Here is a 27418-nt window from a genome sequence, read left to right on the forward strand (position 1 = left end):
TAGCATGATACTTACTCTCTATCTATAACAAGGCACTCCACATCATATTCATCTGCAATAACGTTTGCTGATCTGACGTCATCACTAAGAATTGAAACAGATTAGAAGAATTCAGAAGCATATCAAAATCCTTGAAGTACCTTACACTGTACTTATTCACAGAGAGTAACAGCTGCTAGAGGTGAAACTCCTGCAAGGCCTCTGTAGGTTGTATTTGTATTAATATTGCCAAACCAAATACACACAATTCTAGCATTTTACAGGTCCTTACTATTGTCTAGCACAGTTTGTATTCCCACTTCAATAGGGTTTGAATCATGACCCTTTAGAAACCTCCCAGAAAATTAGGTGGAGATGTAAATAGCATTCAAACAGACTAACTATGCATTTCAGAACTGATCCTCAGAGATAAAACATTCCACACACCAAACATTTTCCACTCAATCATCCACATAAATATTCATAGAAATGGATGTGAAGGTGCCCAGAAACTCAATTATTTGAGTATTTTCTAAGTTCCTCAATCTTTTGTTGTTGTTTTTTCATAGCCTATATGTAAATATTTTAATTTAATTTCTGTAAATGTCTTCTTAAGAAATAATTCCTTTTACATCAGCTGAAAATTGTGACTGCTTATTGCCCAATCAAACACGTGAGTGCCTACATGTGAAACAACACAACAATCTTGAACTGTAAAAAGAGGTGCAGTTTTCTTCTCTTGGCCCAACTTTCCAGTGGCAGTTTTACATCCAAATGTATTTGGGAGTTTATTGTGCATTATATATATTTGTCATATTTTCAGTTGTGAGAGGGAATGAAGAAAGCTTACTATAAAATATTTATGTCTTATGTGAATTTACTCATACAGTTGGTTACTAAAAAAAAAGACCTTTCAAGGTCTTAATGTAACCTCTGAGACATTGTCGTGGTTTAACCCGGCCGGCAGCTAAACACCACGCAGCCGTTCGCTCACCCTCCCCCTCCCTCTCTGGGACGGGGGAGAGAAATGGAAAGTGAAGCCCGTGAGTTGAGATAAAGACAGTTTAATAAGACAGGAAAAAAAAAAAAAATAAATAATAATAATAATAACAATAACAATAATAATAATAATAATAATAATAATAATAATACAATTATGATAATAGTACTACTACTAATAATATGTACAAACAAGTGATGCACAATGCAATTGCTCACCACCCGCTGACCGATGCCCAGCCTAACCCCGAGCAGTCCAGTCAGGCCCCCTCCCCCGGCTAGCCACCCCTATATATTGTTTAGCATGACGTCAGATGGTATGGAATACCCCTTTGGCTAGTTTGGGTCACCTGTCCTGGGTCTGTCCCCTCCCAGCTCTTACTGCACCCCCAGCCTGCCTGTTGGCAGGACAGAGCAAGAAGCTGAAATGTCCTTGGCTTAGTATAAGCACTGCTCTGCAACAATTAAAACATCGGGGTGTTATCAGCACTCTTCTCATCCTAAGCCAAAACACAGCATTCTACCAGCCACTAGGAAGAAAATCAACTCTGTTCTAACTGAAACCAGGACAGACACGATTGCCCCAGATACCCTGAGCAGTTCCTAAAGGCCAACAAAGCACAGTGAAAAGAAACTAAAGAAAGCGAATGCTCAAGATAATGAGCACAAAAAAGTTCTTCAAAGTTTAGAAGTTTTTTATTTATTTATTGCAAGTGCTATCCAACACAGGTTTAAAATTAAACGAGTGACCACAGCAACTTCGCTAGGCAAATCCCTACAAAAATTCTATCAGGAAGAGATCCCCAGAAGCCAGAGCTTTACTCTTTCAAAACAGGGCTGACATCATGTAATGCAGCAGTATGGGTAAAAATTATCTGGAGCCCAGAAATAATAAACCAGGACCTTCTGACAGCTCATGAAAGCCTGAAAACATTTACTAGGAAGAAGCTATTGACATAGGTCACATACTCTCTGTACTCCTAACAATTGAACTTATCCATGCTAGGAGTCATAGAGAGCCTGGAACAATATTTCATCACAACTTTTTAGAAACAAAAAGCAACAATGAGGAGAGGGCCAGCAATTTTACTATTTTTTTTTGTTTGTTTCAGGGAAAAACAAAGGTAAATGACAGTGTAAGTTTTAAAGTCTTTTCTGGAAACAAAAAACATATTAAGACAAATTCAGCCATTGCCTTGACCTGCTGGCATTTCAAATGGTTTTGATTATATTCATTTGATATTCAAACGGTTTTGATTATATTCAAAACAGCCATGAAGCGTACAATCTGACACAGTGACATATCCATTGAAATACTATACACCAGACAGTGAGAGCTAACCTAATGAGAGCCTTTTCTCCGAAGTAATCTCCTTTATGTAGACTTTTGATCAGCTGAGGCTGTGAGTGATCTGCAGTACTCTGGGTAACTATCACCTTAAAAGGACAGGAACAAAAAATTAGGAAGGTAAAAGTCAAAGCATCCCATGGTCTCCCCTTCTTTTGGTATATTTCATAAATGCTTAAAACTCAGTGAAGCTGCAGTATTTAACAAATAAACGTAAATTCTACTTTCTCTCAAAAATTAAAACCAGTAAACATCCTGCAGCCCCTCCCACATTTTTGATGAAATGGCAAAACCAAACTTATGTATTATTTCTCATCCTCTAACATTTTCTCATCACACCTTTTAAAACAAAGCAAAATAAATTCAATTTCAATGAAAAAATAAAAATACTTCAGGTTTGCACAGTGAGCAGACATCATATTATCTTTTTGGCTTCTCAGTTAAACCCTGCAGAAATATTAACTAACATTTTGTACCTTTACAAATAAACCATCCCTGAGAATTTATGAAATAATCAGAGTTTTATAATTTTTATTTATTTATTTTTTTTAATAAGTATCTTATCATACCACATATTTGAGCACCAATATAGTTTAAAATATTGGAAGAAGCAAATTATATTATTTAGTTCCTCAAGTAGCACTTCACTGTTTCAAATTCGTTTCCTGGATTGCCAATTCATGAAATAAATACAACAAATAAGGAAAACATGTTCCAACTGGTGTTTGTTCTGTAAAATGGTTTACTTAACCTGTCAGATAATGAAATACGCAGAAGAAAGAAGATCAAATGTCATTTACAAAAAAGACATTATATCTTTGCTACAGAGTTGAGAAACTTCAGAACAAACTTGAATTATGTTGTAACAGTGTAACATGGCTTCATTGCCAAAGAAAATATGGTTCCCATCTCTGCAATACTACTCCAGGCTTTTATCACAGCATTGTGAACATAAAAGCAACTAAACAGATTTTACTGAAGACCACACCCCTCAAGACAGCTTTTGAAATAGCAGTGTTTGTATTTGTTATAAGTTTGTTTTATTACATCTTACCTTTCCTTTTGCTATTATAAAGAAGGTATTTCCTTCTTCTCCTTCCCGAATAACATAATCTCCCTTGTCATAGTACTCCTGTTGGGTGATAAAGAGAGAGACAACATTGCCTGATTTAACATTAGCTTCTTTGATAAATTGCGTTGTTTGCAGAGCTGTCAATATGTCTCAATGTTCCATTGATGTTTAACTTCCTAACTCCAGCATAGGTTGTGTCCCATAATAATATGCCACTGTGTAAAGCTTGGTGGCTGTAACATACCTAAATGCAGTATTATGTAATAAAAAATATTAGCACTGGTATCATCAGGGAAAAAATGAGGATAAAATATAAAAAGCTGTTAAAAGAGTTCCAAATCCAAGTCCCATTTTCAACGTAATTTGGGGCTTGTCACCACAGTGGCAGTGCCTAAATCATGTATTCCAAGCACCAGCTTGGATTAAACCACCAGCTTTTCTGTCTCTGCTAAGGAATCCCACCTTCACTGCCCAATTCTTTAATTTTCAGTCAAGAACTTTTTCCATGCTAACTTTCAATTCTGTGATTTGTTAAAAATCCACTTAATTTTTTCTTCTCCTCCAATTATTTGTAGAACTGTTCCAAGACCAGAGTTCCTAAAGACTTTCCCAATACAAATAATATCAATAGCTACCACTACTCTTTCAAAACATCACAGCCATGACTATATACCTAAATTTTACCTCCAAATGCTGCTGTCAGATGCATCCCTAAGACAGACAGGTCTGTTCTCCCTTACATTTTGCAGTGTGTGTATTCCAGGGCAAATGAAAATATTACATATCCACATTGTATGCCAGTAATACCGTTCAGGAAAACTTAACAGTATCTTACCACCTCCAGGCAGTCCATGATCTTGGTTAGTTTATCTTCAGGTAAATTTTTTAGGAGGGACACACTACCAGAAAACAGAAATGCAAAGCCAAAAAAAAAACAAAAAACATGACTAACATTTTTTCCCCATGATTTCTTCTCATTATATAATTTGTACAATCACACTTTATAACTAGCTAAACTGGTGTTGTGATACAAAACACATAATATAAAACATGCACTAAATCTTTATTTGAAAGGTCAAAACACTCTCACATCTTGCTTTTTAGGTAAGCAGAACTTGCACAATTATAGAAATGTAGCAAACATTGCTTAGTTTGTAAATCACCTTTGTATTTTGTTAGGTAGAAAAAGCTCTAGCAGGCACATGGCCCAAATTCAAAATTATACATACAGTCATACAGAATCCATTCATTGCAAAAACAAGACACTATAATACTCCAATAATGTATTTTGAAAAGCATTGCGGAGACTGCGAAATCAGACAAAGTTAGAAACTTCACTATTACTTTTGTAACTATTAAAAGAGAATTCAGCTACTGTGATGACTTAGCGAACTTGCTGCTAAGAATGGAAAAACCTCTCCTCCATAGCACTCTGACTGGTAAAAGTTTGGAAATCATGGAGCTTTCTAGCTAGTGGGCTCAACAAAGAAATACTGGTGGAAACCAAAGATGGAGACAAGCAATGGATGCAAAAAGACATGCAAGGCCAGACTTGAGATCTCAGTTTGAAACTGTATCAGAACGGCGATGCTTTTTTAAAGGAAAAGAAAATATGAAATCAGCTAATTATGATTTGGAACCTCTAACTTAATTTCTTCTAAAGGAAAAAACTGCACATTTCTCAGTATTCCCCGTATGAGAGAGTATTATTCTCCTTTACCTCTCTGCAGATTTCGTAGTAATTTATATTGGAAAGAGTTCATAAATAAAGATACATAGTTCTCATATTCAAGTCTCCAAGGGATGAAGAATATATTATTTAATCTACTCCAGCAGCAAATGAACTTCTAGTAGGACGATTTCATTAACTCTCTTCATTGAATACATCCTTTTAACTTCTAGCCATGTAACCCGCCTATACATTTGTTCCGTTACTTAAAAGCATGCATTTCATCAAGCAGATACTGCTGTTTCCTAATGCAATAGATAAAGACAGTCAAAATAAACAAAATAATTATGTGAATCCTAAAAAAAATTGAAAGAGATAAATATTCAGGTTATTAAGGCCCTTTGCATTTCTTAATGCACCTCTTTTTGTCCCTTTGTAAGAAACAAGCACAATACTACTGTGCACCTTACCAACTAGCTCAGACCAGTACTTAGAAACACAAATGCATGAGGTTTACCTTCTAAGAAAGCTTCTGTACTGTTCTTGCCTTGTCTGTGCTGTCACTCTCATGATGTTTTGAAACACTTCTCTGTCCAATGCCCATGTTTTTACATCGGTGATTGCTTTAAGAAAACAAAATAAAACCAAACAAAACAACAAATCAGCAACATTTCCTTATGATCTGGTGGCAGATATTACAGTATTAGGCCATGGTACAAAATAGACTAGCCTTTACAAATTGCCCAAGGACAAATTTTTAAATCTGCAACACCTAATGCAATCAGACTTTTAAAAGAATCCAGCTCCCACATTAGCAACCCTCACTAAAATAAGGCTTAGATTCCCAAATGGCTCCTTCAGTTTGCGCTTTCAAAGCAGCCCCACGGAGTGAGTAACCCTGAACAACTAGCCATTTGCTATGGGCATAATCAGGGCTGAATGCTCGTGAAAATATATTCCTAATCATGGATATACTTTGCACTTGAAAACTCCAATGTAATTTGTAAAACAGATGACCTGAAAGAAGAAAACTTGGCTGAAGTATGCGTGACATAAATGTATGACATAAATGTTGAATGCTACAGCTCAGATCCATCTCTAATTCAGATTGATTACATGCCCATGTTTGTGAGATATGGAAGAAGATAGGAATAACAGAGGTGAAGAAAATCATGTAATTTCATTTAATCCTATGATCTTCACACATATTTTCCTCTAATTTAACCATTTTCTAAGGGAAAGAAGAGCAAACAAAACAAACCTTACAGCTTACTGACTATATTTAGGAAGGTAATAAAAATATTAATGCAGCAAGTGTTCACAAGACCCAGCATCAAAGATGCAAACAACTAAGCGGCCTCTGTGTGCAGTCACTGACACAACAGAATACGCTGCACTTTTTATTTCTTTCAACAAAATACGGTGATTCTATTTAATCTAATCTCTCTCTATTTCTCTCTCTCAAGGTGCTACATTGTACTCAGTAGTTTTCCTTCTGTAAGTTGAAGGAATAAAACTTTTCTCTGGGAAAAATGCTGCAGAAAGCTACAGGAAAATAAAATATAACAATTGATTTCCCCAGTTCAACTATTTATCAGAAACATAAAACCATTTTTACAGGAAAGAACAATGCTAGGTTTAAAAAGATGCACAGGTCAGTTGTCAGTCATTGTACTTAATCCTGATGTACACATACACTCTTAACTGGCATTTATTAAAAGAGCTCAAAAAATGTTTCTGGATGCTGGAAGGGAAAGCAAAGGTTTTGTTTTGGTTTTGTTTTTCTCCTAAACAACATCTTTCAGTTTACTTTCCATTAAGAAAATATGACAAGTATTAAAGCTTTTCATCTCCTGTATCTTGTACCTTAACTAAATAAACCAATTACATAGCTAGAAAACAAACAAACAAACAAAAATCTGCAATTCCAAAGATGAGACAGAAAAAGAGGAATCTAGAAAGAAACACAGCAGTAAATCTTGTTCTCAGTTTCAAATACAGCTAATGCATATAAAGATGCTGCTGGGTAACCATGGCCATTAAAATGCTGTCTGGCTAAACTCCTTCGCTTGTCACTTTTCAAACATTGCAGGTAAGGGGGTTGACTAGATCCAGCATCCGCATCAGAGTTTTCGCCTACGTATTTGCTAGCTCTGCTCAGTTTTGGCATTGCAGTGTTCCTCCTTCAGCACAAGGAAACACAGGAAAGCTAGTGGGGAGGTGTGGATTTCTGGAGGGATTTTAAGTATACAAATACCCTTTCTTGTCAACAATTGGAGAGACCTTGTCCTGCCTCAAAAACAATTCACGCTAATAAAGATCCAAAACAGCATGACATCTTACTATGCTGAAACATCACTTTACAACGCTAATACTATACAGCATGCAAAAAAGAAAAATAGGGAACAGATTCAAATGCTAGGACAAAAACTAATCACATTAGTGATGCTGTTCTATTTATCAGGCAGCCACAAAAAAAAAAAAAAAAAAAAAAAAAAAGAGAGAAAAAGAGCTTACTCCATCTACATAGCCAGCAATGATTAAGTACTTAAATTGGGTGCAGGAACAAAGACCATGAGTTTTTAAAGCAAACAACTTTTGTTTTATTCCATTTGCTCCCTTTTAAGTAAGCATGAACTCTTCATACTTACTGGTGGTTCAAGGTTCCTCGACTGAGACAAGGCCAGAAATGAGCCTCCAAACACGAGTTATTTTCACAGAATGGTGGAGATTGGAAAAATGGGGATGAGGAATGAAAATCCTATTTGGTCACTTACTGGTCTGTCACAGAATAATATGGCAGACTAGAAAATGAATCTAGGGATATTTAAGGAATTATTACCCAGTCTAGTAAAGGAAGATGGATATTTGTATCTCAGCAGCACACACCTCTATCCTGGTCAGACAGTAAGCACTAAGGAAGAGCCAGTATTTTCCATGGAGAAGAACCATGTCTCACCTAGCAATTCCTGATCTTCCTCACAATCAAACTCAACCTTCTCCTTAATGCCAGTCACAAATGCAACATGTAAAGGGATCTTGGTGAGACTCAATAACTTAATGATATGGAAACAAAAAAGTACAACAGCAACTAATTCCTACATACTCTATTACCTCTCAAATTAGGATTTTAACATCTCTTAAATTACAATTTCAAAGATAAACTGGATATATCAGGAACCTCACAATAGTCCACACCATATTGTTATAATACACTTTGTATACCTTTCACAGAAGCTGTCCGTGTGCAGTTGTATAAAATGGCTAGTTCACCAAATGCTGTCCACACAGGTATTGAGGAGAGGAGTTTATTCTGCTGAAAGACTTCCAGTCTGCCCTCTGTCAAAAATCAGCAGGATAATATGCATTAAATCAGAGCTCTGTTCCACAGAGAGGAGGGAAAGTAAATCAATGCATTTCTAGCTTCACAACTCCCTCAAGCACAGAAATGGGAGCAGCAAGGATGCAAACAGTGCCTTGAAACGCAGGTATAAACCAGCCTCTCCTGGCCTCTAAGTTTCAGAGCTGGAAGAAGCACTTCAATTTATTTTACCAGGAAATAGCATTAAATCAAGGTTCAGGTTTCTAGGGTATTTTTTGTTGCTCTCACTGATTCACAGATAAAACTTGCATTGCCCTCAGTGGGGCCAGCATGAGTGATTTAGGAATGCAGATATCAACATTCCTGTCTCTCGCAAAGACTTAGAAATTATTTTCCTGGTTTTAGCACTTACACATTGTACAGGCAAGCAGTACTCACCTTTGAGCACAAAGATGTGATTGCCTGGCTCTCCCTGTCTGGTGACATAACTCCCCTGCTGGAAAGTCCTTTCATACATACATTCCACCATATCTCGGATTTGCTGAGGCTCCAGTCTCTTCAAGAACTGATTTTTATTCAGGGCGTCTGTGATGAGCTTCTTCTCACTGGTTTCAATCAAAAAGCAAAGTTTCAAAGATCAAGCACTGCTGGGATATATTATTCACCAGGCATTCATTCCTCTCAACATGCTTCGTCTAATTTCTAACACTGACAGCACGACCAGTATCACTGATGCATATTACAATCCTTGCAACTAACATGCATCCCAGAAGCAGTGCCACACCATGGCCTCTCTCCTCCTGCATGATCCCATCAAAGAAAGCATCATGTTAGATGTGAAAAGCCTCCAAGCAAAAGGAACACTCTCCAGATGTTTCGCACTGTTTCTCACCGTGCTTTCTGCAATGCACGACCAAAATATACAGCCTTGCTTATGTGAAGGAATGAAATGGGAAAGGTATGTCTTCATATACCTCTGCCTGTACAGAAATGGTAACCTCTTATAAAATCAGGTCCACTTTTCTAACATTCCAGCCTATTTTTTTCTTAATAGCCAGCAGAAACAAAACACCAATGATAGTAACAGATTTAAATTCAACACTGACGGTATGAAGAGTTTCTGCTTTGTAGCGAAGTAAGCAGCAAGGAAAAAAAGTATGCCAAAGCATGATTAACATGGCACTGCTGGTTCTTAGGAACATGTTAAAAGACATTGGTGGTGGGAAAAATGAAGCAAGCTGTAAATGATTGTGATTAAACAACTGAGAACTTGCCCTGAACCTGCAAAAGGCCATTGATCCTATGGCATTCCCTTGTCATAGCTACTAAACTAAGTCATGAATGGGACACCATGGGAAGGTCAGCTAGCAGAGTACCTGCTGAACATTGTCCCCACATTTGCACAATAAACCCAGGATAGAGGGTGTAAGGGGTGGGCAGGGGTGAGGGCTAGGATTAACGCAGCTCCCTTCAGCACTGCTCTTTGTACTATATCTTCCTACACACAAAACTCTGCCTACCTCTGCTGTATCCACTTTCTCTGCGTGGATGACAAAAAAAAACAACAGCATAAGTGCTCCTACCTGTGTAAAAGTGTGGTAGTGGTCTGCCCATTTGGGATGACAAACTGGCCCTGTCTCCTTAAGAAGGAGCAGACAGGGGAGAAGTCTTCCCTAAGCATGCCCCTGGCGAAGTACAACTATACAGGGTGGATTTATTGAAATGTCTTTGGAAAAGCTTTGGGGTATTCACAAAAGTCGGACAAAAGGCATGTAAAGCAGGCACACCGGAGATCAAGGAGCAGCCTGTGAGGACCCCACTGGCAGTAACAGGCCATCACCTCATCATCCTCACCTGGGACCTCCATTCACACACCCACTGCTCCATTGGCATGTATACTCTATTTACACTCAGGTCTGGGAAGTCTGGATTTATTTGAGTTATGTTATAGGGATTTATTTTTGTCTTTTAGAGGGATTTTGGCACCACACTGTTAGTACTTTGCTTACGTTTCCTGGCTAGAGCTTGCACTTGGACTGATCACTTCTTGGATGGGATTTATGCTGGGTGCTGTCATCACCACCCTGCTCTGCCTAACCTGTCTGGCCCTTGTGGGATGGTACCCTGGTCAGAGAGGGTGCTGTGTGGTCATCTGAGGCTCCTGGCTTGCTTTTCCCTGGGGACCAGCCATGTTCTTACTGCTCCCTGCGATGCTGTCTCTGCACTGTCTCCTGGAGTGGGAAATGTTGATATAGAAAAGGATGTTTTAAAAACAAGATCAGTGTATTTTTCCAGCTGATAGAAGATCTCAGCGGCTGGATTTTAAGAAGGAGAGAATGTGGAAAAATCAAAGCTGGCTGAACTGACTAACAATGAGTGATCAACTGAGATAAAGCTGGCTCTGTGTACACATTGGGCAGCCTGTGAAGTCTGATTGACTGACACATGCTCTAGGTCAAGGGCTTCCTGTAAAAAGCCTTGTAGTGCTTTGAATGCATGCCAGAAATGAATGCATTTAAACAAACGCTGCATTGATAAATCTTTTATGGAATTACTGAGTGATTTTTCTTACTGCTGCAGTGAAAGTTACATTCTGCTTTCAAGTCCCTTTGTTCCTATTATGCTGGTGTAGGCAAACTGCCTAACAAAATTAACACCTTCACAGCTTTCTGGAACATCTAAGGCTTCCTCTTGCTTCTATTTGTAAAACAAGGCAAAGCTTTCATCAAACGTAGGTAATGTGGGAAAGTTTCCTGAGGGAAATCAGGAATGAACAGAGGTAGACTTAACATGTTACTAGGCATATAATGTCTGAAAATCAGTAATGGTAATGACAAGAGGCAAGAAAATAAAATCAAGCAGTAATGGTTAAGATTGTGTTTAGAAATAGAGATAATAATTTAGCTTTTCCTGAAAGCAACAGCATTATTAGAATATAGTCTCTAACTTGATTTTCTGCTGAAAATGACCTTGCTTATTTAATTTATCCTGGCCTGCATCATGCACATTATACTGCAATAAAATACAGTAATGGCTTATAAACTGATACTTAAGAGCAAGCACTAAAGCTTGCAGAAATACTGAATCTTCTGATGCTGCTGGTTCAGGAAGTGCAGTGGGCTACTAAGCAAAGGACCTAGAAGTATCATAATCATGCCTCGAGCTCTTCAGTCAGTTGCCTGCTCATTTCATAGGCATCCAGCGCAGTACATATTGTTTTGTTTTTCTCTGTTTCCCCTACACCTACCTTAGCTTTAAGACCTGCTGGAAATAATTACTTGTCCTGAAAGGACAGGTGACACTTGATATTATATTTGTACCAGTTACTGCACTGTTCTTTCTAGAGGCTAAAAAGGGGATGCACAGCTCCATACAACTGTTCTGGTGTTCCTGAGGTATTTCTGGGTCCCACCACTAGCAGAACTTTCCTTTACTGCACTGCTTGAGCTATGCTATAGCAGTCCTGTCCAGGCTTGGTTCCCTTCCCTGCTGTTAGCTATTTTACCAATGTTCCTTGCGGCCCTTGTCAAAACAGTCACACTCCCATAAATACCATTTGACAGTTCAAAAACATCTTTCCATGAACAGTAGTGAATTCCCTCCCACGAGGAGATACCTGTCATCCCACAGGTTAAGGGCATGACATATTTCAGGAAGCACTGATTTCCCTCAATCTAATTGTGTCCTAGTGATGAGAGAGCTTGGATTTCTGTTGGTATTGACTGGTAGGAGACATAACTGTTAAATGTGAGATAGGTTTTTATTCTCCCCTCAGGGCTCCATTAAATCCTTACTCTATAAAGGGGAAGCAGCTGCTTACACTAACAACTCTAAAAGCTCCTATAGCCACTGCTAAGATAAAGAAACATTTTTTTTTTAAACACGATGGACAGAACTCTGTAGACAGTCAAGGTTAGACTTTGTCCTTTTATGAATGCCAACTGAAGTATTTACAACCTGTGTAAGGAAACCAAATGCTTGAACCTCTAGGCATTTTATCTCAGTTGCAAGGGGATGACTTCAACAAGTGCACGTGTATCACAGGCTTACCTAGGTGATGGACACAGCACTACTATGCCTCTAGCACTTCTGGTGTTATTTCCTCACTTCTGAAGCATTTGGAAGATCAAAAGATAGCTTGGTCACTATTGCATCAGAAGACAGACCTCATCCTAGAAGTCTGAGAGAAGTCTTCACCCATTACTTGATTCCCTGAGTAAAGTCTAATTTGTTCCCTTGGTGCGTATCATGTATGTGAGTTTATAAAATAGCTTTTTGATAAAGATACTAAACTTTTTTTCTGAGTTTAAAAGCTGTCCAAAGGACATATATCCAACAAATAATGACTGCAACAGAAAAAAAACATGCCAACTTGCAAATGAGCATTATTCCACAGGAAATGAGTTTTTGATAGTGTACTGCAGCTACATTAATTCAAGGCACCAGTTCTTGGTGGTTTTAGTCTAAGTTTCTTGTCTTTCAAAGCCCAAGATATTTGAACAGAGTCACTTCAACAGCATAGCAGAATTCTGTCCACAATGCAGGCTAAAGTTTCAGAGCCTCAGCCATGAACTCTTGGAGACAGTTGCAAGTGTATATAAAACCAGAGCTATTCTGACATGCCTCTACTTTACTTTTCAGACTTTAAAAAAACAAAACAAAACAAAACAAAAAAACACTACTACAAAGCACCACTTAAAAAAAATAAGTTTTGTTGCTGTAATGCTATTAAGAGTCCATAATCAGCTTTTTAATTGTCTTAGTAACTATTGAACTATGTCCCTAGATCTACAAATAAAACTTGGATATATTGCCATTTTATATCCTACCAAAAATAGATCTAGAAAATGGTTAATTATGGAAGATTACTTGGTAATTTAAGAACAATGGGTAAAATATGAAGTTGAGTTTGAGTTTAATAATGTAAGAAAAGGTAATTTAATCTCTGGCATGATCTATCGAATACAGAGGATACCCTAGAAATCATTTTTCCTAATTCTAGCTCTTCTGATTTAATAAAGATACTCTAAGATTCTATGATATACTTTTCTTCATTCATAATCCTGCCAAGAAATAAGTTCACGTGAGCTCTTGAGTCTGCTACAACAAATGTTCCATTAATATTTAGTGTTAAAAGCTGAAGTTTTGGTTGCATTTCCAAATTTATTTATTTATTTATTTACTTTTTCTCACTTCAGCTTAGGGAGCAACATAGCTAATTCTCTCATGCTAATTACTCTGGCAGAGTTGATGCACTTACTAGCAGTGTGTAATGAAACAAATGATGAGTTCAACTTCACTATAAAATTACTTACACTCAGGACAGTAATTAGCAGACAAATGAAAGCTGAATTCTCATCTTCTGTGATGGCCATTAAAATTAAAAATGAGGTGCAAATGAAGGAAACATGGATAGCATTGAACAGAAGGAAGTAAGGTGAAAAGAATAACACAAAAGCTGGAAATGGTGGGGAGGAGAGTAGGGTGGTCTGTTTTTAGTGCTTTTGCAGTGAATACTAAGAGTTGTTTCCACTACAGTCAAGATCAAATCAATACAGGAATGATGTATTCTAAATTGTTATGGATCTGTGGGAGCCCTACCATAACTATTTTGAACCAGACTGTTAAAGATAAAAGGGAGGGAAAATGAAATGACCAGTTCTCCTTTATCCTTTCTGTTTCATGCCATTGTTTAGGAAGACAAGAAAATGAAGATGGCATTCAAGAAAAATGGCAGTGTTAGAACTGCTTGGCCACTGAATCAAGACAGAAAATTCCTGGCTCTCTAATCTATTGTATGATCACCATTATGCTTAGACTGCATAAGCTGCAATACTTGCTTTTGTACTGAATGGTGAAGTCTGTGCTGCACTTGGTAAATCATTCTGTCCTGTGCTTCACTCTGCAGTGTTATTACAATTCTACTTCTGAAAGCACCCTAAAAAACAATCTGGTGGACTTCAGCACAAGGGTTATGCCAAGAAGATAGGTAGTAACATTTTATCACAAGTTGTAATTACAGTTCCCTTAGTTCTCATACACAGAAAAACACTGTTTGCTGAAGCTTTAAGCTCCTCAGGGTGATTCAGGCAGCCCTTCAGGCTCGAAAGATAGCTTTGAGGATATAACACAGGATGGATGACAACTACATTGAGCCTGATAACTCCTAGTTCTACTGCGGTACAGGTTCAAATGTGTCATGGACTCCTCAAAATAATAAAGCTCCCCACAAAGAGGAGACACTTTGTTTGCAGGCTGAAGTCCACATATTTGCTGGCTATCATGATATTAAATCAGATAACTGTAAGGTAAAAGAGGGTCTACAGTATGGGTAAGAATACTAGTCTGAAAATTATCCACAAGGTGAGCTGCAACTGCTGCTCCTTCTGTCTTCTGTAGAGGCTAGAAGTGTAACGATTCAAAGCGGAAAAAGTTAAAATGGGTTCCTTAACAAGGACTGAATCTGGGGGAAGAGGAGGAAGCTACTAACAGGTTAATTATGCTGTAAAAAACAATTCTTATAGTTTGCAAGAGTGAGTTGACCCCGGGCTGACAAAGCTAGTACACAGCTGAGAACTGGTGTCTATGCTGCACTTGAACTGAGGCCACCTGCTCCTTCCTAAGCCATCCATAAGGTAGGACTAAGAATTCACCCCTGTGTGAGGACATCTAGCCTTCTGCCCATCAGTACTCCAGAGAACAGCTTAAACTTTAAGCAGTAGGCAAACCTGGACCTGAGACTCGGGTTCTGCTTAGCTGACGGTAAAGACAAACACTGAAGGGGCTAAAAGTGAAGATGCAGATGCCACCCACCACTTGATCTGAAGTTAGGGGGATGCAGATGATTCTTGGTTGAAAGCTAAATGGAAATCCAGCGAGCATCTAACTACCATAGTGACAAAAGCTATGCAAAAAAAAATTGGGTACTCAAATTGTAATTTTTCACAAAGACAGTATCATTGGGATCGCAGCTATATTCCTGTAACACAAACATACAACCCCTCTGCAATAAGCTTACCTGAAATCCTTTTGGACTCTTGATTTTTCAAAGGAAAACTTAGCTTGCTTGCTCAAATCATACAGCTGTGTTGTTGGCTCTGCAGATACACCTTCCTTAGCTCCTTTCCTCCTGTCAGCAGAGACTTGATTCTTTGGAGTTGCTCTAAATGGAGAAGGCTGAAGAGAGTGTTCTCCTTGAGTATTAATAACATCCTGCAGCTTGTTCAGCTGTATACACTTGCTCTGAAGTTCCTTGGTGAGTTCTGCTATGACCTTAGTCTGCATAGCCAGCTGCTCCTGAAGCTCAGCAACAAGACTTTGACCTTCTTGTAACTCTTCATCTTTTCTTTTCAGCTCCTTTTCCAGTTCAACCACCCTGCTGCAAAGAACATCAGCTTGCCCAGTCACATGGATACCTAGACCTGGGTCCTTCAGAAACTTATAGTTGCCAGCACAACCAATAGAGAGGTTTGCTACGTGTCTATCTGGCTGTCTCAGGTGCTTGGGTTTCATTGACAAGTTCCCCATTTTGTCCAGAGACCTAGGTGCAAAAACACATTTGCAATATTACTTAGTTACACAGCCAGAAGTAAAATATTTTTGTTAAAGGGCAGGTAATTATTTATCTGGCAGCTAAATTTGAGGTAGGCTGCAGTAAACATTGTAGCCGATGGCTTTCATCCTTCCCAGTCCTGAAAGCCAGAGAAATACAGGGCAAAGAAGAAGTGGTGGGTTGGTAGATACAAAGCAAAAGTGGCTGTAACTTTTTGTTTGTTGAAGAAATATATAAGCTCCTATCACCCTAATAAAGAGAAAAAAATCAAGAAAAGCAAAACAATCAAGAAGAAAAGTTCATGTTCTATTGTTAAATCAAGAAATATGCTAAATGGAAAAAAGAAAGGTTCTTTCATTTTCCCATTGAGGAATAGCTATTGATCATACAAACTCAACGAGTGGGTATGTATCTGTCTGGCTGAAATAACGTGTGATTTAGTAAAGATATGGGCAAATAACACTTAAAAAAAACAGGCATACTGACCAGGAAACAAGGATCTGGCAGGCTCATAAACTGTCTTCAACTATGGCCATAAGGAGATTGCCATGAAAGAGTACCAACAGGACAACTGTAGAGCCTACTTGATTGAAATGGTGTTCCAAATTTCAGATTACTGAGGCCAATAGGCATTTTTAATCCTCAGTAGATCTCAGTTCCTTGTACTTGTCCTGTTTTCCCTCTAACCCCTGTAAACCTCATATCTGCAGAGACTGTGGCAAGGAATTGCATAGGTCTGTTGCTTGCCTGAAGAACTTCCTCTTGTTTTTCTTTCCAGCACAAAACCAGGTACAAATCAAAGTTAGGAGGAGCCAGTTTCAGAAAAAAAAATCTCTCTCCTAATCTTTTCTATGCTATTTTGCAAACTTTTGTCCTACCTTTCTGCCTTAATGTGTGTCTGAATTCTTTCCCAGAAAAAAAGGGTTCTACCCTAATCAGTCCTTCCTCATACAGGACCCACTCCAAAAGTTTCAACAACATTGCTGTCCTTTGATAACAAATTGAGAGCTGAACACAGTTTGACCTGATGTACTCCCACCAAGAGCAGGCAGCTGGCATTGGTTCTGGAGCTCTTAAACTTTAAAAGCTGGCTCAGGCTTGTTAGTGTCACAGCAGCTACTGCTGTCAAGGAACGATCAGCTTTCATGGAAAACTGTTCCTCTCTGTCATCTACTCAGGAAAAGTGACCAGGAAAAAAGAGCTTGGATTCCTGTTGGAACACTTGCTCTCCCAGCCCTTGTTGCAATCAGAGGGTTTACAAAGTGACCTGCCTTCTTCCCTGGACACAAGCTTTGGCATATCTTCTATTGTTTTAAGAGAAGCAAGGAAGCAATATCTGCTGCTTAGGTCAGAGTGTATTCGATCCATGCATATAGGGGGGAAAAAAAACTAGCACACTTCTTTTAGTGGTCCAGTATTCAACAACCATTAACCCACTGCATGCCAGAAGCAATCTTGGAGCAATGTCTGTTTCCAGATCCCACATGTGGACCACAACAGTGCCAGGTCACAGCTTGGTGTAGTTTGAGCCTACAGAGATCTCTGCTGGGAGAGAAGGAATGAGTTTAGGGTTGTATTGCCCAGGCACCACACAGAGGTTTTTCAAAAAAAGCCTGCTCAGGTTCCTGATGAAGCCTGTTAAATTGTACCTTGCTATAGCAGAGGCAGAGAAGACTCCTGTCTCAGGTGAAACAAGATTTTTTCCCTTGGATTCCAATCTTTGCCTTATCAAGACAGTATTTTACTAAGTTTTATAGAAGTATTGCTGCATGGTGCTTTGGCGTGATGACAGCACTATGCTGTTAATAAAGTTTATCACACATAAATCAGTACTTCAGAAGAGAATTTAAGCAACTTGCACTTCAAGGTACCAAATCAACTCATCTCTGAAGAGGGACTTTTTTTTTTTATTAATGCCTATGGCTCAACCAAAAATCCTATCTCAGCACGCAATAAAACTAAACTGTTTTGTTACGTAGGTGAAAATGAAGATTACTGGAAATATTGCTAGCACACACAACAGCCTCCCACACTACATGCAGTAGCATTCACCACATTTCAAAAAGGCCATCCCAGACTTAAAAAATGACCTCTGAAAAAGGATAGGGTGAATGCCTAAGGCACAGGAAAACACAGTACGAAGATTGAATGCAGCAGCACAACAGGTTTACCAAATAAAGAGCTGATGACTCGGAGGTTAAAGTTTATAATGTAACAAATGAACTAGAGTGAAAACACAGGAACTTCTCCAGTCGCATGTGCAAAATTTAATAGGCAGTGCACAATGCAGCAAACATTGAGATCTTACTGTTTCCATGCAGTGCCCTTTATTGGCTGCTGGTATAGGAAACTCTCAAGGCCACATATAAACAGGACTCAAGAAAAGCCAGGCAGTAAAATTCAGCACGACAGTAAGCAATTTAACAGAGAACTCAAAACATTACACCTCAAAGGTTTGAGCAGTCTTCACCTGTAAGCGAAGAGACAAAAAGAGAGCATGCCCTGTTCATTTCCTACAAAGCATCTCACATCCTCTGTGGGTCCATCACTGGCCAAGACAGGGCTGGAGAGCGGAAAGACTCACCCTACCTGGAGAGGAGGACGCAGACCACTCGGCAGATTCAGCCCAAGCCAGTGCTGGGTGTCCAGGCTGTGCTTGCAAACCACAGCCAGACTGGGCTGGTGCCTCTGCCAAGACCCCCCCGGCCTCCTCACGGGGCTGCTCTCACCTGGCAGGCTCAGCCCGATGCCTCTGCAGAGCTGAGGTGGGTGGAAACGCCACCGCACGCTGTGATCGTTGCCCGTCACTGTGCTCGTTGCCCGTCACGGGTGGCCAGGAGGTGCAGCGGAGGCGGGTGGGGAAGCAGCAGTACTCACCCGGGGCCTCGGTGCTGAGGGGGCTCTGGGCCGGAGAGAGGGCCTGGCGTGTCTCACGGGTGGGCAGCTGAGCTGCTGCAGGGATCCTGCAGCCCTCGCTCACCGATCAGCTCCCGGGTGGCGGCACGCAGCCCTCCTGCCTGCTGCAGCCCCCTCGCTTGTCCACGGGTCCGTCCTCGGGTAGGCTGGAGCTCTTTGGCTGCCCCCTTGTCCTGGTTTCACAGGGGTGGGTCACTCCCGGCAGGTGCCTCCATGGTGCTTCCACACAGCTTCTTCTCTTCGAGGAGTGCTGGCTCTAACAGTGCCAAACGCTGAGTGAAAGGATTTCACAACAGCCGAGGAGCTGCACACACGCTGCTCCTACTGGCGCTGTCAGGCAGGCTCAGTCTGACCCCAAGCTGTAGCCTCTAGGACTCTGGGTCTCTGATTTTCTTCTCTATACTTCACTGCTCCTCTTTGGAGTGTCTTTACATTCACCTCAGATTATTTTTTGCCCCACTCACAAACTCAGAATTGCTGCCCAAAGCTGCCAGCACTGGAGGAGAAATACCCTGTCAGTGGTTTTCACACTGCCCCTGAAATCCCTCCTGTTTTCCCTTCTACATCCTGACAGCCCCACCGGTGAAAAACCTCCACATAGGCATATCAATCACATAAATATTCCAGGCAACTCCATCACATGAGCAAACGCCAATTTCCCCACCTGTAAATCCCCCTTTGACTTTAACAGACATCCGTGTTCAGCGTGGCTGCTGCAGTCCCTGCCTGGGGTTGCAGCGAAGCAGCTCACGTAGACTCACAGGACCCCTCTGAGGAGAGCTGCACACATTTACTTACAATCTAGTTCTCGATTACAAAAGACAGGATTATAAATAAACAGCGGCTGTACATTTTGCTGCCTACTCACAACCTCCGAATGCCAATGTTGTAGTGATCAGAGGAGAAGCATTTGATGAGAAAACATGCCTCAGCAATTGCTTGTGCTCTGAAAGTCAAAATCTGTCACATCCACCGAGGCGTACAGCAGTTTGTCAGCATCCTCTTTTCCTGTTGCAAAAGTGTATGTTTTTGTGGCAATCCTGCCAGGAGCACACTTGTCTAAGATACTACACGCTTTATTATCAAAAGACTCAGGCAAGACAAAGGCCCTCCTACACTTGTTTCTGCGCAGGCATGGAAGGAACAAGACTTCCTATTTTAAGTGTTTGCAATCACACTAGATGAGGTAACAAAAGCAAGGACAGCACAGTCCCAAACAGAGAAATGAAACAAGTAGTCTATGAACAAACAGGAGTGAGTGGCAAAGCTCTGAAAGGAATACACTGTCAAGGCCCTGAAGGCTCTCATAACCCTTAATGGCCCTGACCACCCTCACTGGAGCCCCTTCCCCACAGTTATGGGTCCAGGAGCTCTATTTAAGCTCAGCCAAGGGTCTTTGCTCCTTCATCTTAAACCTTACGTATGAGATGATTTTTTGGCTTGACCTTGGATCTGCCTCATCATGTTGATATTGCCAAATCCTGTGGACTGGCCATGATCTCTGGTTCTGCTGGGCTCCTTCACTCAGGTACTGTTGCACCGGACCCTGGACAGTAAGGCCCTTGCCCTGCTGGCTGTCCAGTTTCTGTGTCCCTTTCACCTGCCTGGCTTGTGGCTCATGTTCTCTTAGAAAGCACCTCTCCTCTTGCTGTTCCCTAGCACAATAGTACTGACTTATGTCTTATGCATAACATCCTCACTAGTGTGCATAGGAATCAGTTCTGAAAGAGCAACATAGCCCAAGCTGCTTCAGATGTGTTTGTTTTTTTCTTCCCTATTGACTCTCAATTTGGGAACATGTAAGGTGGAAAAGATATTACAAAGACTAAGGTGGGGTGCAGGGGGAAGGTGGAAACACGCTCTAGAAAACTAACCTGGTAAAGAAACTCCAGAGTATACAGAGCCAGCAATATTAGCTAGAGCTAGAAATCCCAAGATGTCCTATTCTAAAAAACGTCTGGTATGTGTTACAGAGCCTCTTACCAGATAGCATTCCAGGGTGGCAGTATGAGGGGGATACAGCTAGGAATTCTTGGTTCAATCTAGACTCAGAATGAACTTGATGTGGCACTAGTTAGTTCAAAAACTTCAAAATCTGCTTTTCTGGCTACTTGTTCTAGCTTTATTTGGGGTTTTTCTTTTGCCTTTTGAGCAGGTTAGCATGAGTGTACTATAGCTTAGGTTTGGGGAGTTGGAGGTCATGCTGTTACTTGACCAGCTCAAAGGTGACTCACCTCAACAGAAAGTCACCAGCAATCACCCAGCTTTATATTCCAGAACAGATGGAAACTGAAAAATACAGGATCTAGAGATCAGTGCTGCAGGTTGTTGGGTTCAGCAGTCATAATGAGGTTCTGGACCAGCATGAAGTTGCAGAAATCAAACAGAGCCTTTTACAGATGATGCAAGTAGAAATCAGTCTATCAAGAGGTGTGTCTTTTCAGATAACCTGTAATTGCATTCATGGGTCAAAGACATTTTGACTGAGAAAGGAGAATTCCTCCTTCCTCTCCCCATACAGAAATGCCAAAAAACTACCCCACTTAAATGAAAATACCTATTGTAGTGTAACTTAGGTATGTGCATCAAGGACTGAGTGACTGACTTTGTTGTTGACCCAAATTAATTTCCAGTGTCTGGCTTCACAGGAGACAGATTTCTTAAATTGCAGCCCAGAAGCAAAGCTCCCTGCCCAAAGGGGCTCCTGTGACAGCAGTGACAGATAGAAAGCACTGGGGGGACCTGGTGATGGCAGGTGAGAAGGGCCATCATGGGAAGCATGGGGTTGTGTGTGGGTAAGGTGGAATAAACAGGGGTGGGGGGGAGGAGAGAGATATCCTCTGGACCCCCAGGTGTCAGTCTGGCTTCACAACAAGTGGACACTGATTTAGCAGCCTAACTGGTCACAGTGGACCTGGAGAAGACTCCAAAAGCCCATACACAGCAAAGCCCTGCACTGTCTCTGGCCACCTTGAGTGTTCATAGAGCTATTGTAAGATGCCCAAACACCCCTCTAAGCCTCTGCAGAGGGATGTGTGAGGAGAGCAGCCATAAAGGAAAAATGTTGACAGAATAAGACATCCACTAAAATACTGACAGAGAAAGATACCTGCCAGCCTTGGGTCTCAGAGCCTGGCACCCCAGAGAGCATCCTTCAGAAGTGTAGCTGGCATCTTTGAATCTCAACTGGGTACCTGAGAAACTAAGACATCCTGAGATCTTTAGCGAGCACAAAAAAAAAAAAAAAAAAAAAAAAAAAAAAAAAAAATCTGTGATAAGTAATCAGCCTGGGAAAGCAAAAATCAGCCTGGCTATTGGCTGTTCCAGGTGGGAAAAGAATTTGGTCTGGCTTTCTCACAATAAAAAGGAGATAGAGTTGAAATTGCTCTGAAGCAACTTGGTTTTCACTTTCAATTATTTCCTGGACAGCATGTACTAAAAGAACACCAGTATTGCACAAGCCCTATAGTCTATAATTCCCACTCAATTATTTGCAAGCCTCTGGGACAGTAATAAAACCTGTAAAGTATAATGGGTATGTCCTAATTATAATCCTTTCCATTTGCAATGCTGTCTATTATCAAAAACTGGATCAAATTTAGTACCATAAAGTAGGGAGGAGCAGGAACATGAAAATATGGAGCTTTAGATTGTGCCCTGCTGTTATAAAGTTGACATTTTGAAACAGAACAAACAATGTTATTAAATATATTTTCCTTGCAGATAAGAATGAAATGGTTGGGGATTACAGATTAGTAATGCTATTCTTCCTTTCTGATTGCTAGACATATTTGCTTTGTAAAAATGTTGTTCTTAATTCTGTGGCTAGTCTGCTGAATCAGTAATTTAAAAGGATGGCTTTTTACCAGGACCAATAAACGCATCATTCACCATTTTTAATGGCTGAAACAACATCAATTAAAATGTGTTGTCTTTTTAAAAAAACAAGTCCAAAGTTCCTCCAGAGCCTCCTGGCATCAGAATCCTTATGTGGTGCTATAGAGATGGTACATGTCCCTAATGTCCTTCAAAAAGCAACAGGACTCATTTCAATATAAGAAAATCAAGACCTTTAAAGTTATGTTTTATCCCTGGCCAGCCTTTCAGAATTGCAACTTCAATACTGGAATTATTTTTGTGTGTTTTCTGATACTTTTACATGGTGTTGCGTTTGGAACTGGAAGTAAAAATGAAACAATCTCCTCTGTTTAGGACAAGTATTACAGAAGAAATATTGTCTCAATTTCAACAAGCCTGCATTTGACCCAGCACTTACACTTGAAGTCAAAGCTTCCCAGGGGGGTTATATCTTGCTGATGTTTTCCAGTTTCAGACACATTACACAACCTTAATTAAGTTACTCTACCTGATGTTCTTTGCCATGGACCCTGTGATAATTGCCTGTGTCATTCCTCCCCTAGCAACCCATAAGATGCAGCTTTATAACTACACAACAGTAGCCTGCCTAAGTGCAGTGTGTGACCTTAACAATGGTGATCTGATTAAAATGCTACAAGCACATGTCCAAGGCAAATATTCAGCTAGTAGTTTTATTACATAGGACATCGCTACTCATGACCATTAACAGGGGCAGCGAACATATTTAGATTCTACTGGGACCTGGAGGCAAAATCAGATTGACATGATGGAGCACTAAAGTCACCCTGCTGTGGATATAGAGACACAGGGCAGCTACATTTTTGAATCCTGTGACTATGGATATCATGGGACAAATCAGACTAATTAATCTCCCCAGACGTTCCCACAGCTGACATGCTAATAAAAGACTTAAGACAAGTTCTGTGATAAGCATACTACTCCAGAGCTTCTCAATAGCGTGATTCAGTGAGATACTTTAGGCTGTACATCATTTTAAGCACAAGAACTGGCTGACCTGAGTCAGGAATGCCACCCCGTGCTACTGTACAGGCTGTTGGTTCCACACGCCTTTCACACACCTTGTCAAGACCTTTGAAACCTCTTCTTTTTTCTCTCCTCTAAGCACACAATGACTACAACTTCTCTATCTCACAAAATAGTCTACAGAACAATCTTTCCCATTCAAATTCTTCATTCAGCCTCTCTGTGTTCCCTTGAGCAGACAGAGTCTTTTTTTGTGTTAACGTTTCTAAGAAAATAAATGGAAACAAACAATAAATATATAGTCACTGAGGGCAGTTCAGTGCAGAACTAAGAGACAATATACCGTACCTTGCCAGCCCTGAGGCATTTATAAGCAACAGTAAAAAAAACAAGAAAGCTAGTTTTATTTCCAGGTTGGGAGAACTTAACTTGAGATTCGTAGAGGAAGCTGAGTATGCTAAAAAGAAAAAAAAAAAAAAAAAAAAAAAAGTAGGAAGTAACTGAGTTCTGTGAGTGGCTCTGCCCTGTCTTTATCCAGCAAGGCAATTCAGCACGTGGTGCTCTGAACATGGCTTACAATCTCACACATGTGGCTAGGTGCCCTTCTGTGGTTAACGTGACCAGGGCACTGCAGAAAGGCACCTGAAAGCTAGGAAAACAAATCCCAAGCCTAATAAGACAGCATAGAAAGATAAATGTCAATTACAGGGACCAGAAAAATGGGGAGCTAGAATCAGAGGTAGGCTTGCATGTGACAAGGGAGATAGAGACATGACATTTGAGATGTCTGTGAGACAGTGGAATAGAGAAATCACAACTTATAGCTCATAAAGAACATAACTACTACATCTGCAAAAAAAGGCTAGCAGAATTTAGGGAGGTGGCATATTTTTTTCAGACTGAATGCACTAGGCAGGCACGCACTTAAACATTTTTCTGTCCTGAATTACATGTATAGTATTTTCCCATGGCTTGGCTGTATATGACCGTGTACTTACCATGTCAGCCTTCTTCACTGCTGCCCAACTCCATCCCTTTATCTGGACAAACTGACTCTTGCTTATGACCATGCATGGTTTTTCTTCCTCTGTGATGTGACAGGCCTGTTAGCCTGAAAGAAAAAAAAAAAAAAAAAAAAAAGAAAAACAGAAATAAGCAAGAGGAACATATGGTAAAAATGTCTTGCTGGACCCATGTGAATAAACAAACAGCTGTCTATCTGTGTCCTACAGGAGGTCACAGAAGCAGAGATAGCACAAACATAAAAACAAAAACAAAAAAAAAAAAGCATTTGGACTGGAACTTTTTAATTGACAGTGTGGGGGAGCTGTCTATTTCTTTAACTCAACGAATTTGAGAGCATTTCTTACAGCAGTACTGACAGAAGTATATGTAAGATTGTAATTAAATTATATTTTACCTTTTCATTCATGCAGTTCATTTAGAAATTTTTTAAACATATGTGTGTGCCTATAGGCCCCAAAGGTCAGAGGTGGAGGTTAACTCCAGACCTTGAAGACTGGGGGAGCACAATGCTCCATCCGCCAGGGTAAATCACACAACCAGTACCTCCTAATACTGATGCCAAATGTCTACCACCACTACCACATCCTACACAAAGGCTATCTGGAACTTGATGAACCTCACTTTCCAGGCCCTTTGAGGTCCTTTGCACTTCCCCTCCCTGCCTCTTGGTTCTCCTTTCCTTTCCCAACTGCTTTTCTGGAGGCTATATTTAATTTTTCTGTTCAGTGCAGACATCTGGTGCTTCAGTTGGTGACAGCAGCTGAAAAAATGTAAGGAATAGACTAGGATAGGATAGTTCAGTTGGAAGGGATCTACAAAAATCATCGAGTCCCACTGCCAGGCCACTTAACAAATAACCAGAAATTAAAGCACATTCAGGGCATTATCCAAATGCCTCTTGAACAAGGGTAGCTGAGCAGGGTCTTTTATCTTACCACTCGGCTTAAGGGTAGAAAAACTAACTGTATTTGCAGCAAGGATTTGTTCTCCTGCTTGCTCCCCACTACCTCACAGCTCATCTTCGTCCCTCCTCAAGCTATGGGGACCTTCTGGTCCCAGGTGTTGAGGGACAGCTGGCTGTGCACGCTGACTGTGGGCTCCTTCTGCCAACACAGACTCAGTCTGCAGAGCAAAAAATACCTGCAATGAATCGGGGGAAATATTTACTCTCTCTGAAGTATTATGGCTGCTGGCACTTTTAGGATCTGCAAGCATCTGTGTTTTTATCCCTTTTTTGCACATCACCCAAGGGAAACTGAGGCACATCTAATGAATTACCTGACCAGGTGGAAGAGTGGCTCTGCTCCACAGGCAACACACAGACATATACTTGCCCATCCAAAAGGAAGAAGGTGGGGGGGGGATACAGATAACGCAGAAAGAAAAGAAAGCAACAGCAACAAAAAGAAAACCAAACAACAAAACAAAACAAACAACAACAACAACAGCAAAAAAACACAGATCAGTATAATATTCCTCATTCTGGGAAAGCACTCAGGAATCAACAGAGAACATTTCTTCAATGCTCCGAGTAAAACCCACTAAGTTTCCAATCAAGATGACAATTACTCTCTGCTTCTGCAGGAGAGCTACTCCCAGGCAGGCTTCTCCTGTGGTACTCACGTGACTGAACTTCTTCAGAAACACTTTTAGAGTTGTGGACCCAAAACAAAAGCTCATCTGAGGATTCTGACAGTGTAAGCATATTCTTCTGTAAAGAAATCACTGTATTATGGGGTTCAAAGAATCTTAACTGCTGATTTGGTCAGGACACCTCGATAACGTGTTTCAAGCAGTTCTGGATAACCACATAAGAGTATTTACAAACATCTATAAGCATACTTTTAAAAATTCCATCAGAATAAACATCATAATAGATATAGCTAAGGATTTTGCCAGAAACCAGGGATATTTTCATAGGATTGACTATGATTCTTCAATTCTCACTCCACTCTGAGTGCCTGTGCGTGATTACTCATGTTTTGTGTTTCTGAATTTAACTGTTGACTTCAAATATTTCTGGAAGCAAATCTGATCTTTCATAAATGAAGCTGTTGCCATCACTGTGGCTACGAGAAGCAGAACACCAAGACAGCTACAGTGCTCTGTGAACAGGGAAGTCCAGAGCCAACAGGGACAGCTGCTTTATTAGAGGACAACTTCCTAAGCACCATGACAATTAACCAGGATAAATCTCAATTGCAATGGATTTCATCGTTCAACATCTTACTTAAAAAAGGAGCCTGAGGAGCCCAAGCCCCCGTTGGAATGCATATGAAACTATCTTAACAAAAATGCTCTGTTCCCTGCTAAATAAATGATTAGTTTCAGTTCCAACCTTTGTAATTGAACCAACCTCTTCCGGGAATCCTCACACACTCTCCTCAAGAGCAGCAAGCTGGAATTCATCTTCTCACTGCTGAGAAATATTCACTTACTTCCCATAATATTGACAGAAGGGGATGTATGAGCAGCCCTAGAAAATAAAACTCTCTCCTTATCCTTAGAAGGAGACAACTCTGCCAGCACCACACAGATCTACCCGGAGATGGTCCCCATGCGCAAGGGACAAATTAGCTTTTCTGCTTTGCTGACTCCGCCATCCCCACATCACACAGCATCAATAGTGCAGCCAAACACTTAAGCAACGTGCCAACAGTAAATTTGCAATT

At 40.4% G+C, this 27418-nt stretch overlaps 1 protein-coding gene across 1 annotated transcript in view; it reads right to left on the reverse strand.

Annotated features, from left to right (window-relative positions):
• PRKG2 (protein kinase cGMP-dependent 2) overlaps positions 1-19271 on the reverse strand; it is a 30547-nt gene extending 11276 nt beyond the window's left edge. The window contains exons 1-9 of the mRNA XM_082758666.1: positions 18819-19271; positions 15408-15929; positions 8828-8994; positions 8293-8406; positions 5585-5690; positions 4234-4297; positions 3381-3458; positions 2321-2415; positions 16-84 (exon numbers count right to left, since the gene is read on the reverse strand). Coding sequence (XP_082614792.1) covers positions 16-84; positions 2321-2415; positions 3381-3458; positions 4234-4297; positions 5585-5690; positions 8293-8406; positions 8828-8994; positions 15408-15916 — 1202 coding nt within the window. The 5' untranslated portion in view covers positions 15917-15929; positions 18819-19271. The remainder of the gene's footprint in view (positions 1-15; positions 85-2320; positions 2416-3380; positions 3459-4233; positions 4298-5584; positions 5691-8292; positions 8407-8827; positions 8995-15407; positions 15930-18818) is intronic.
• Between the last annotated feature and the right edge of the window lie 8147 nt (positions 19272-27418).

The sequence above is a fragment of the Aythya marila genome (genome assembly GCF_965140915.1).
Source record: "Aythya marila genome assembly, chromosome: 4".
In the NCBI taxonomy this organism is placed as follows: Eukaryota; Metazoa; Chordata; class Aves; order Anseriformes; family Anatidae; genus Aythya; species Aythya marila.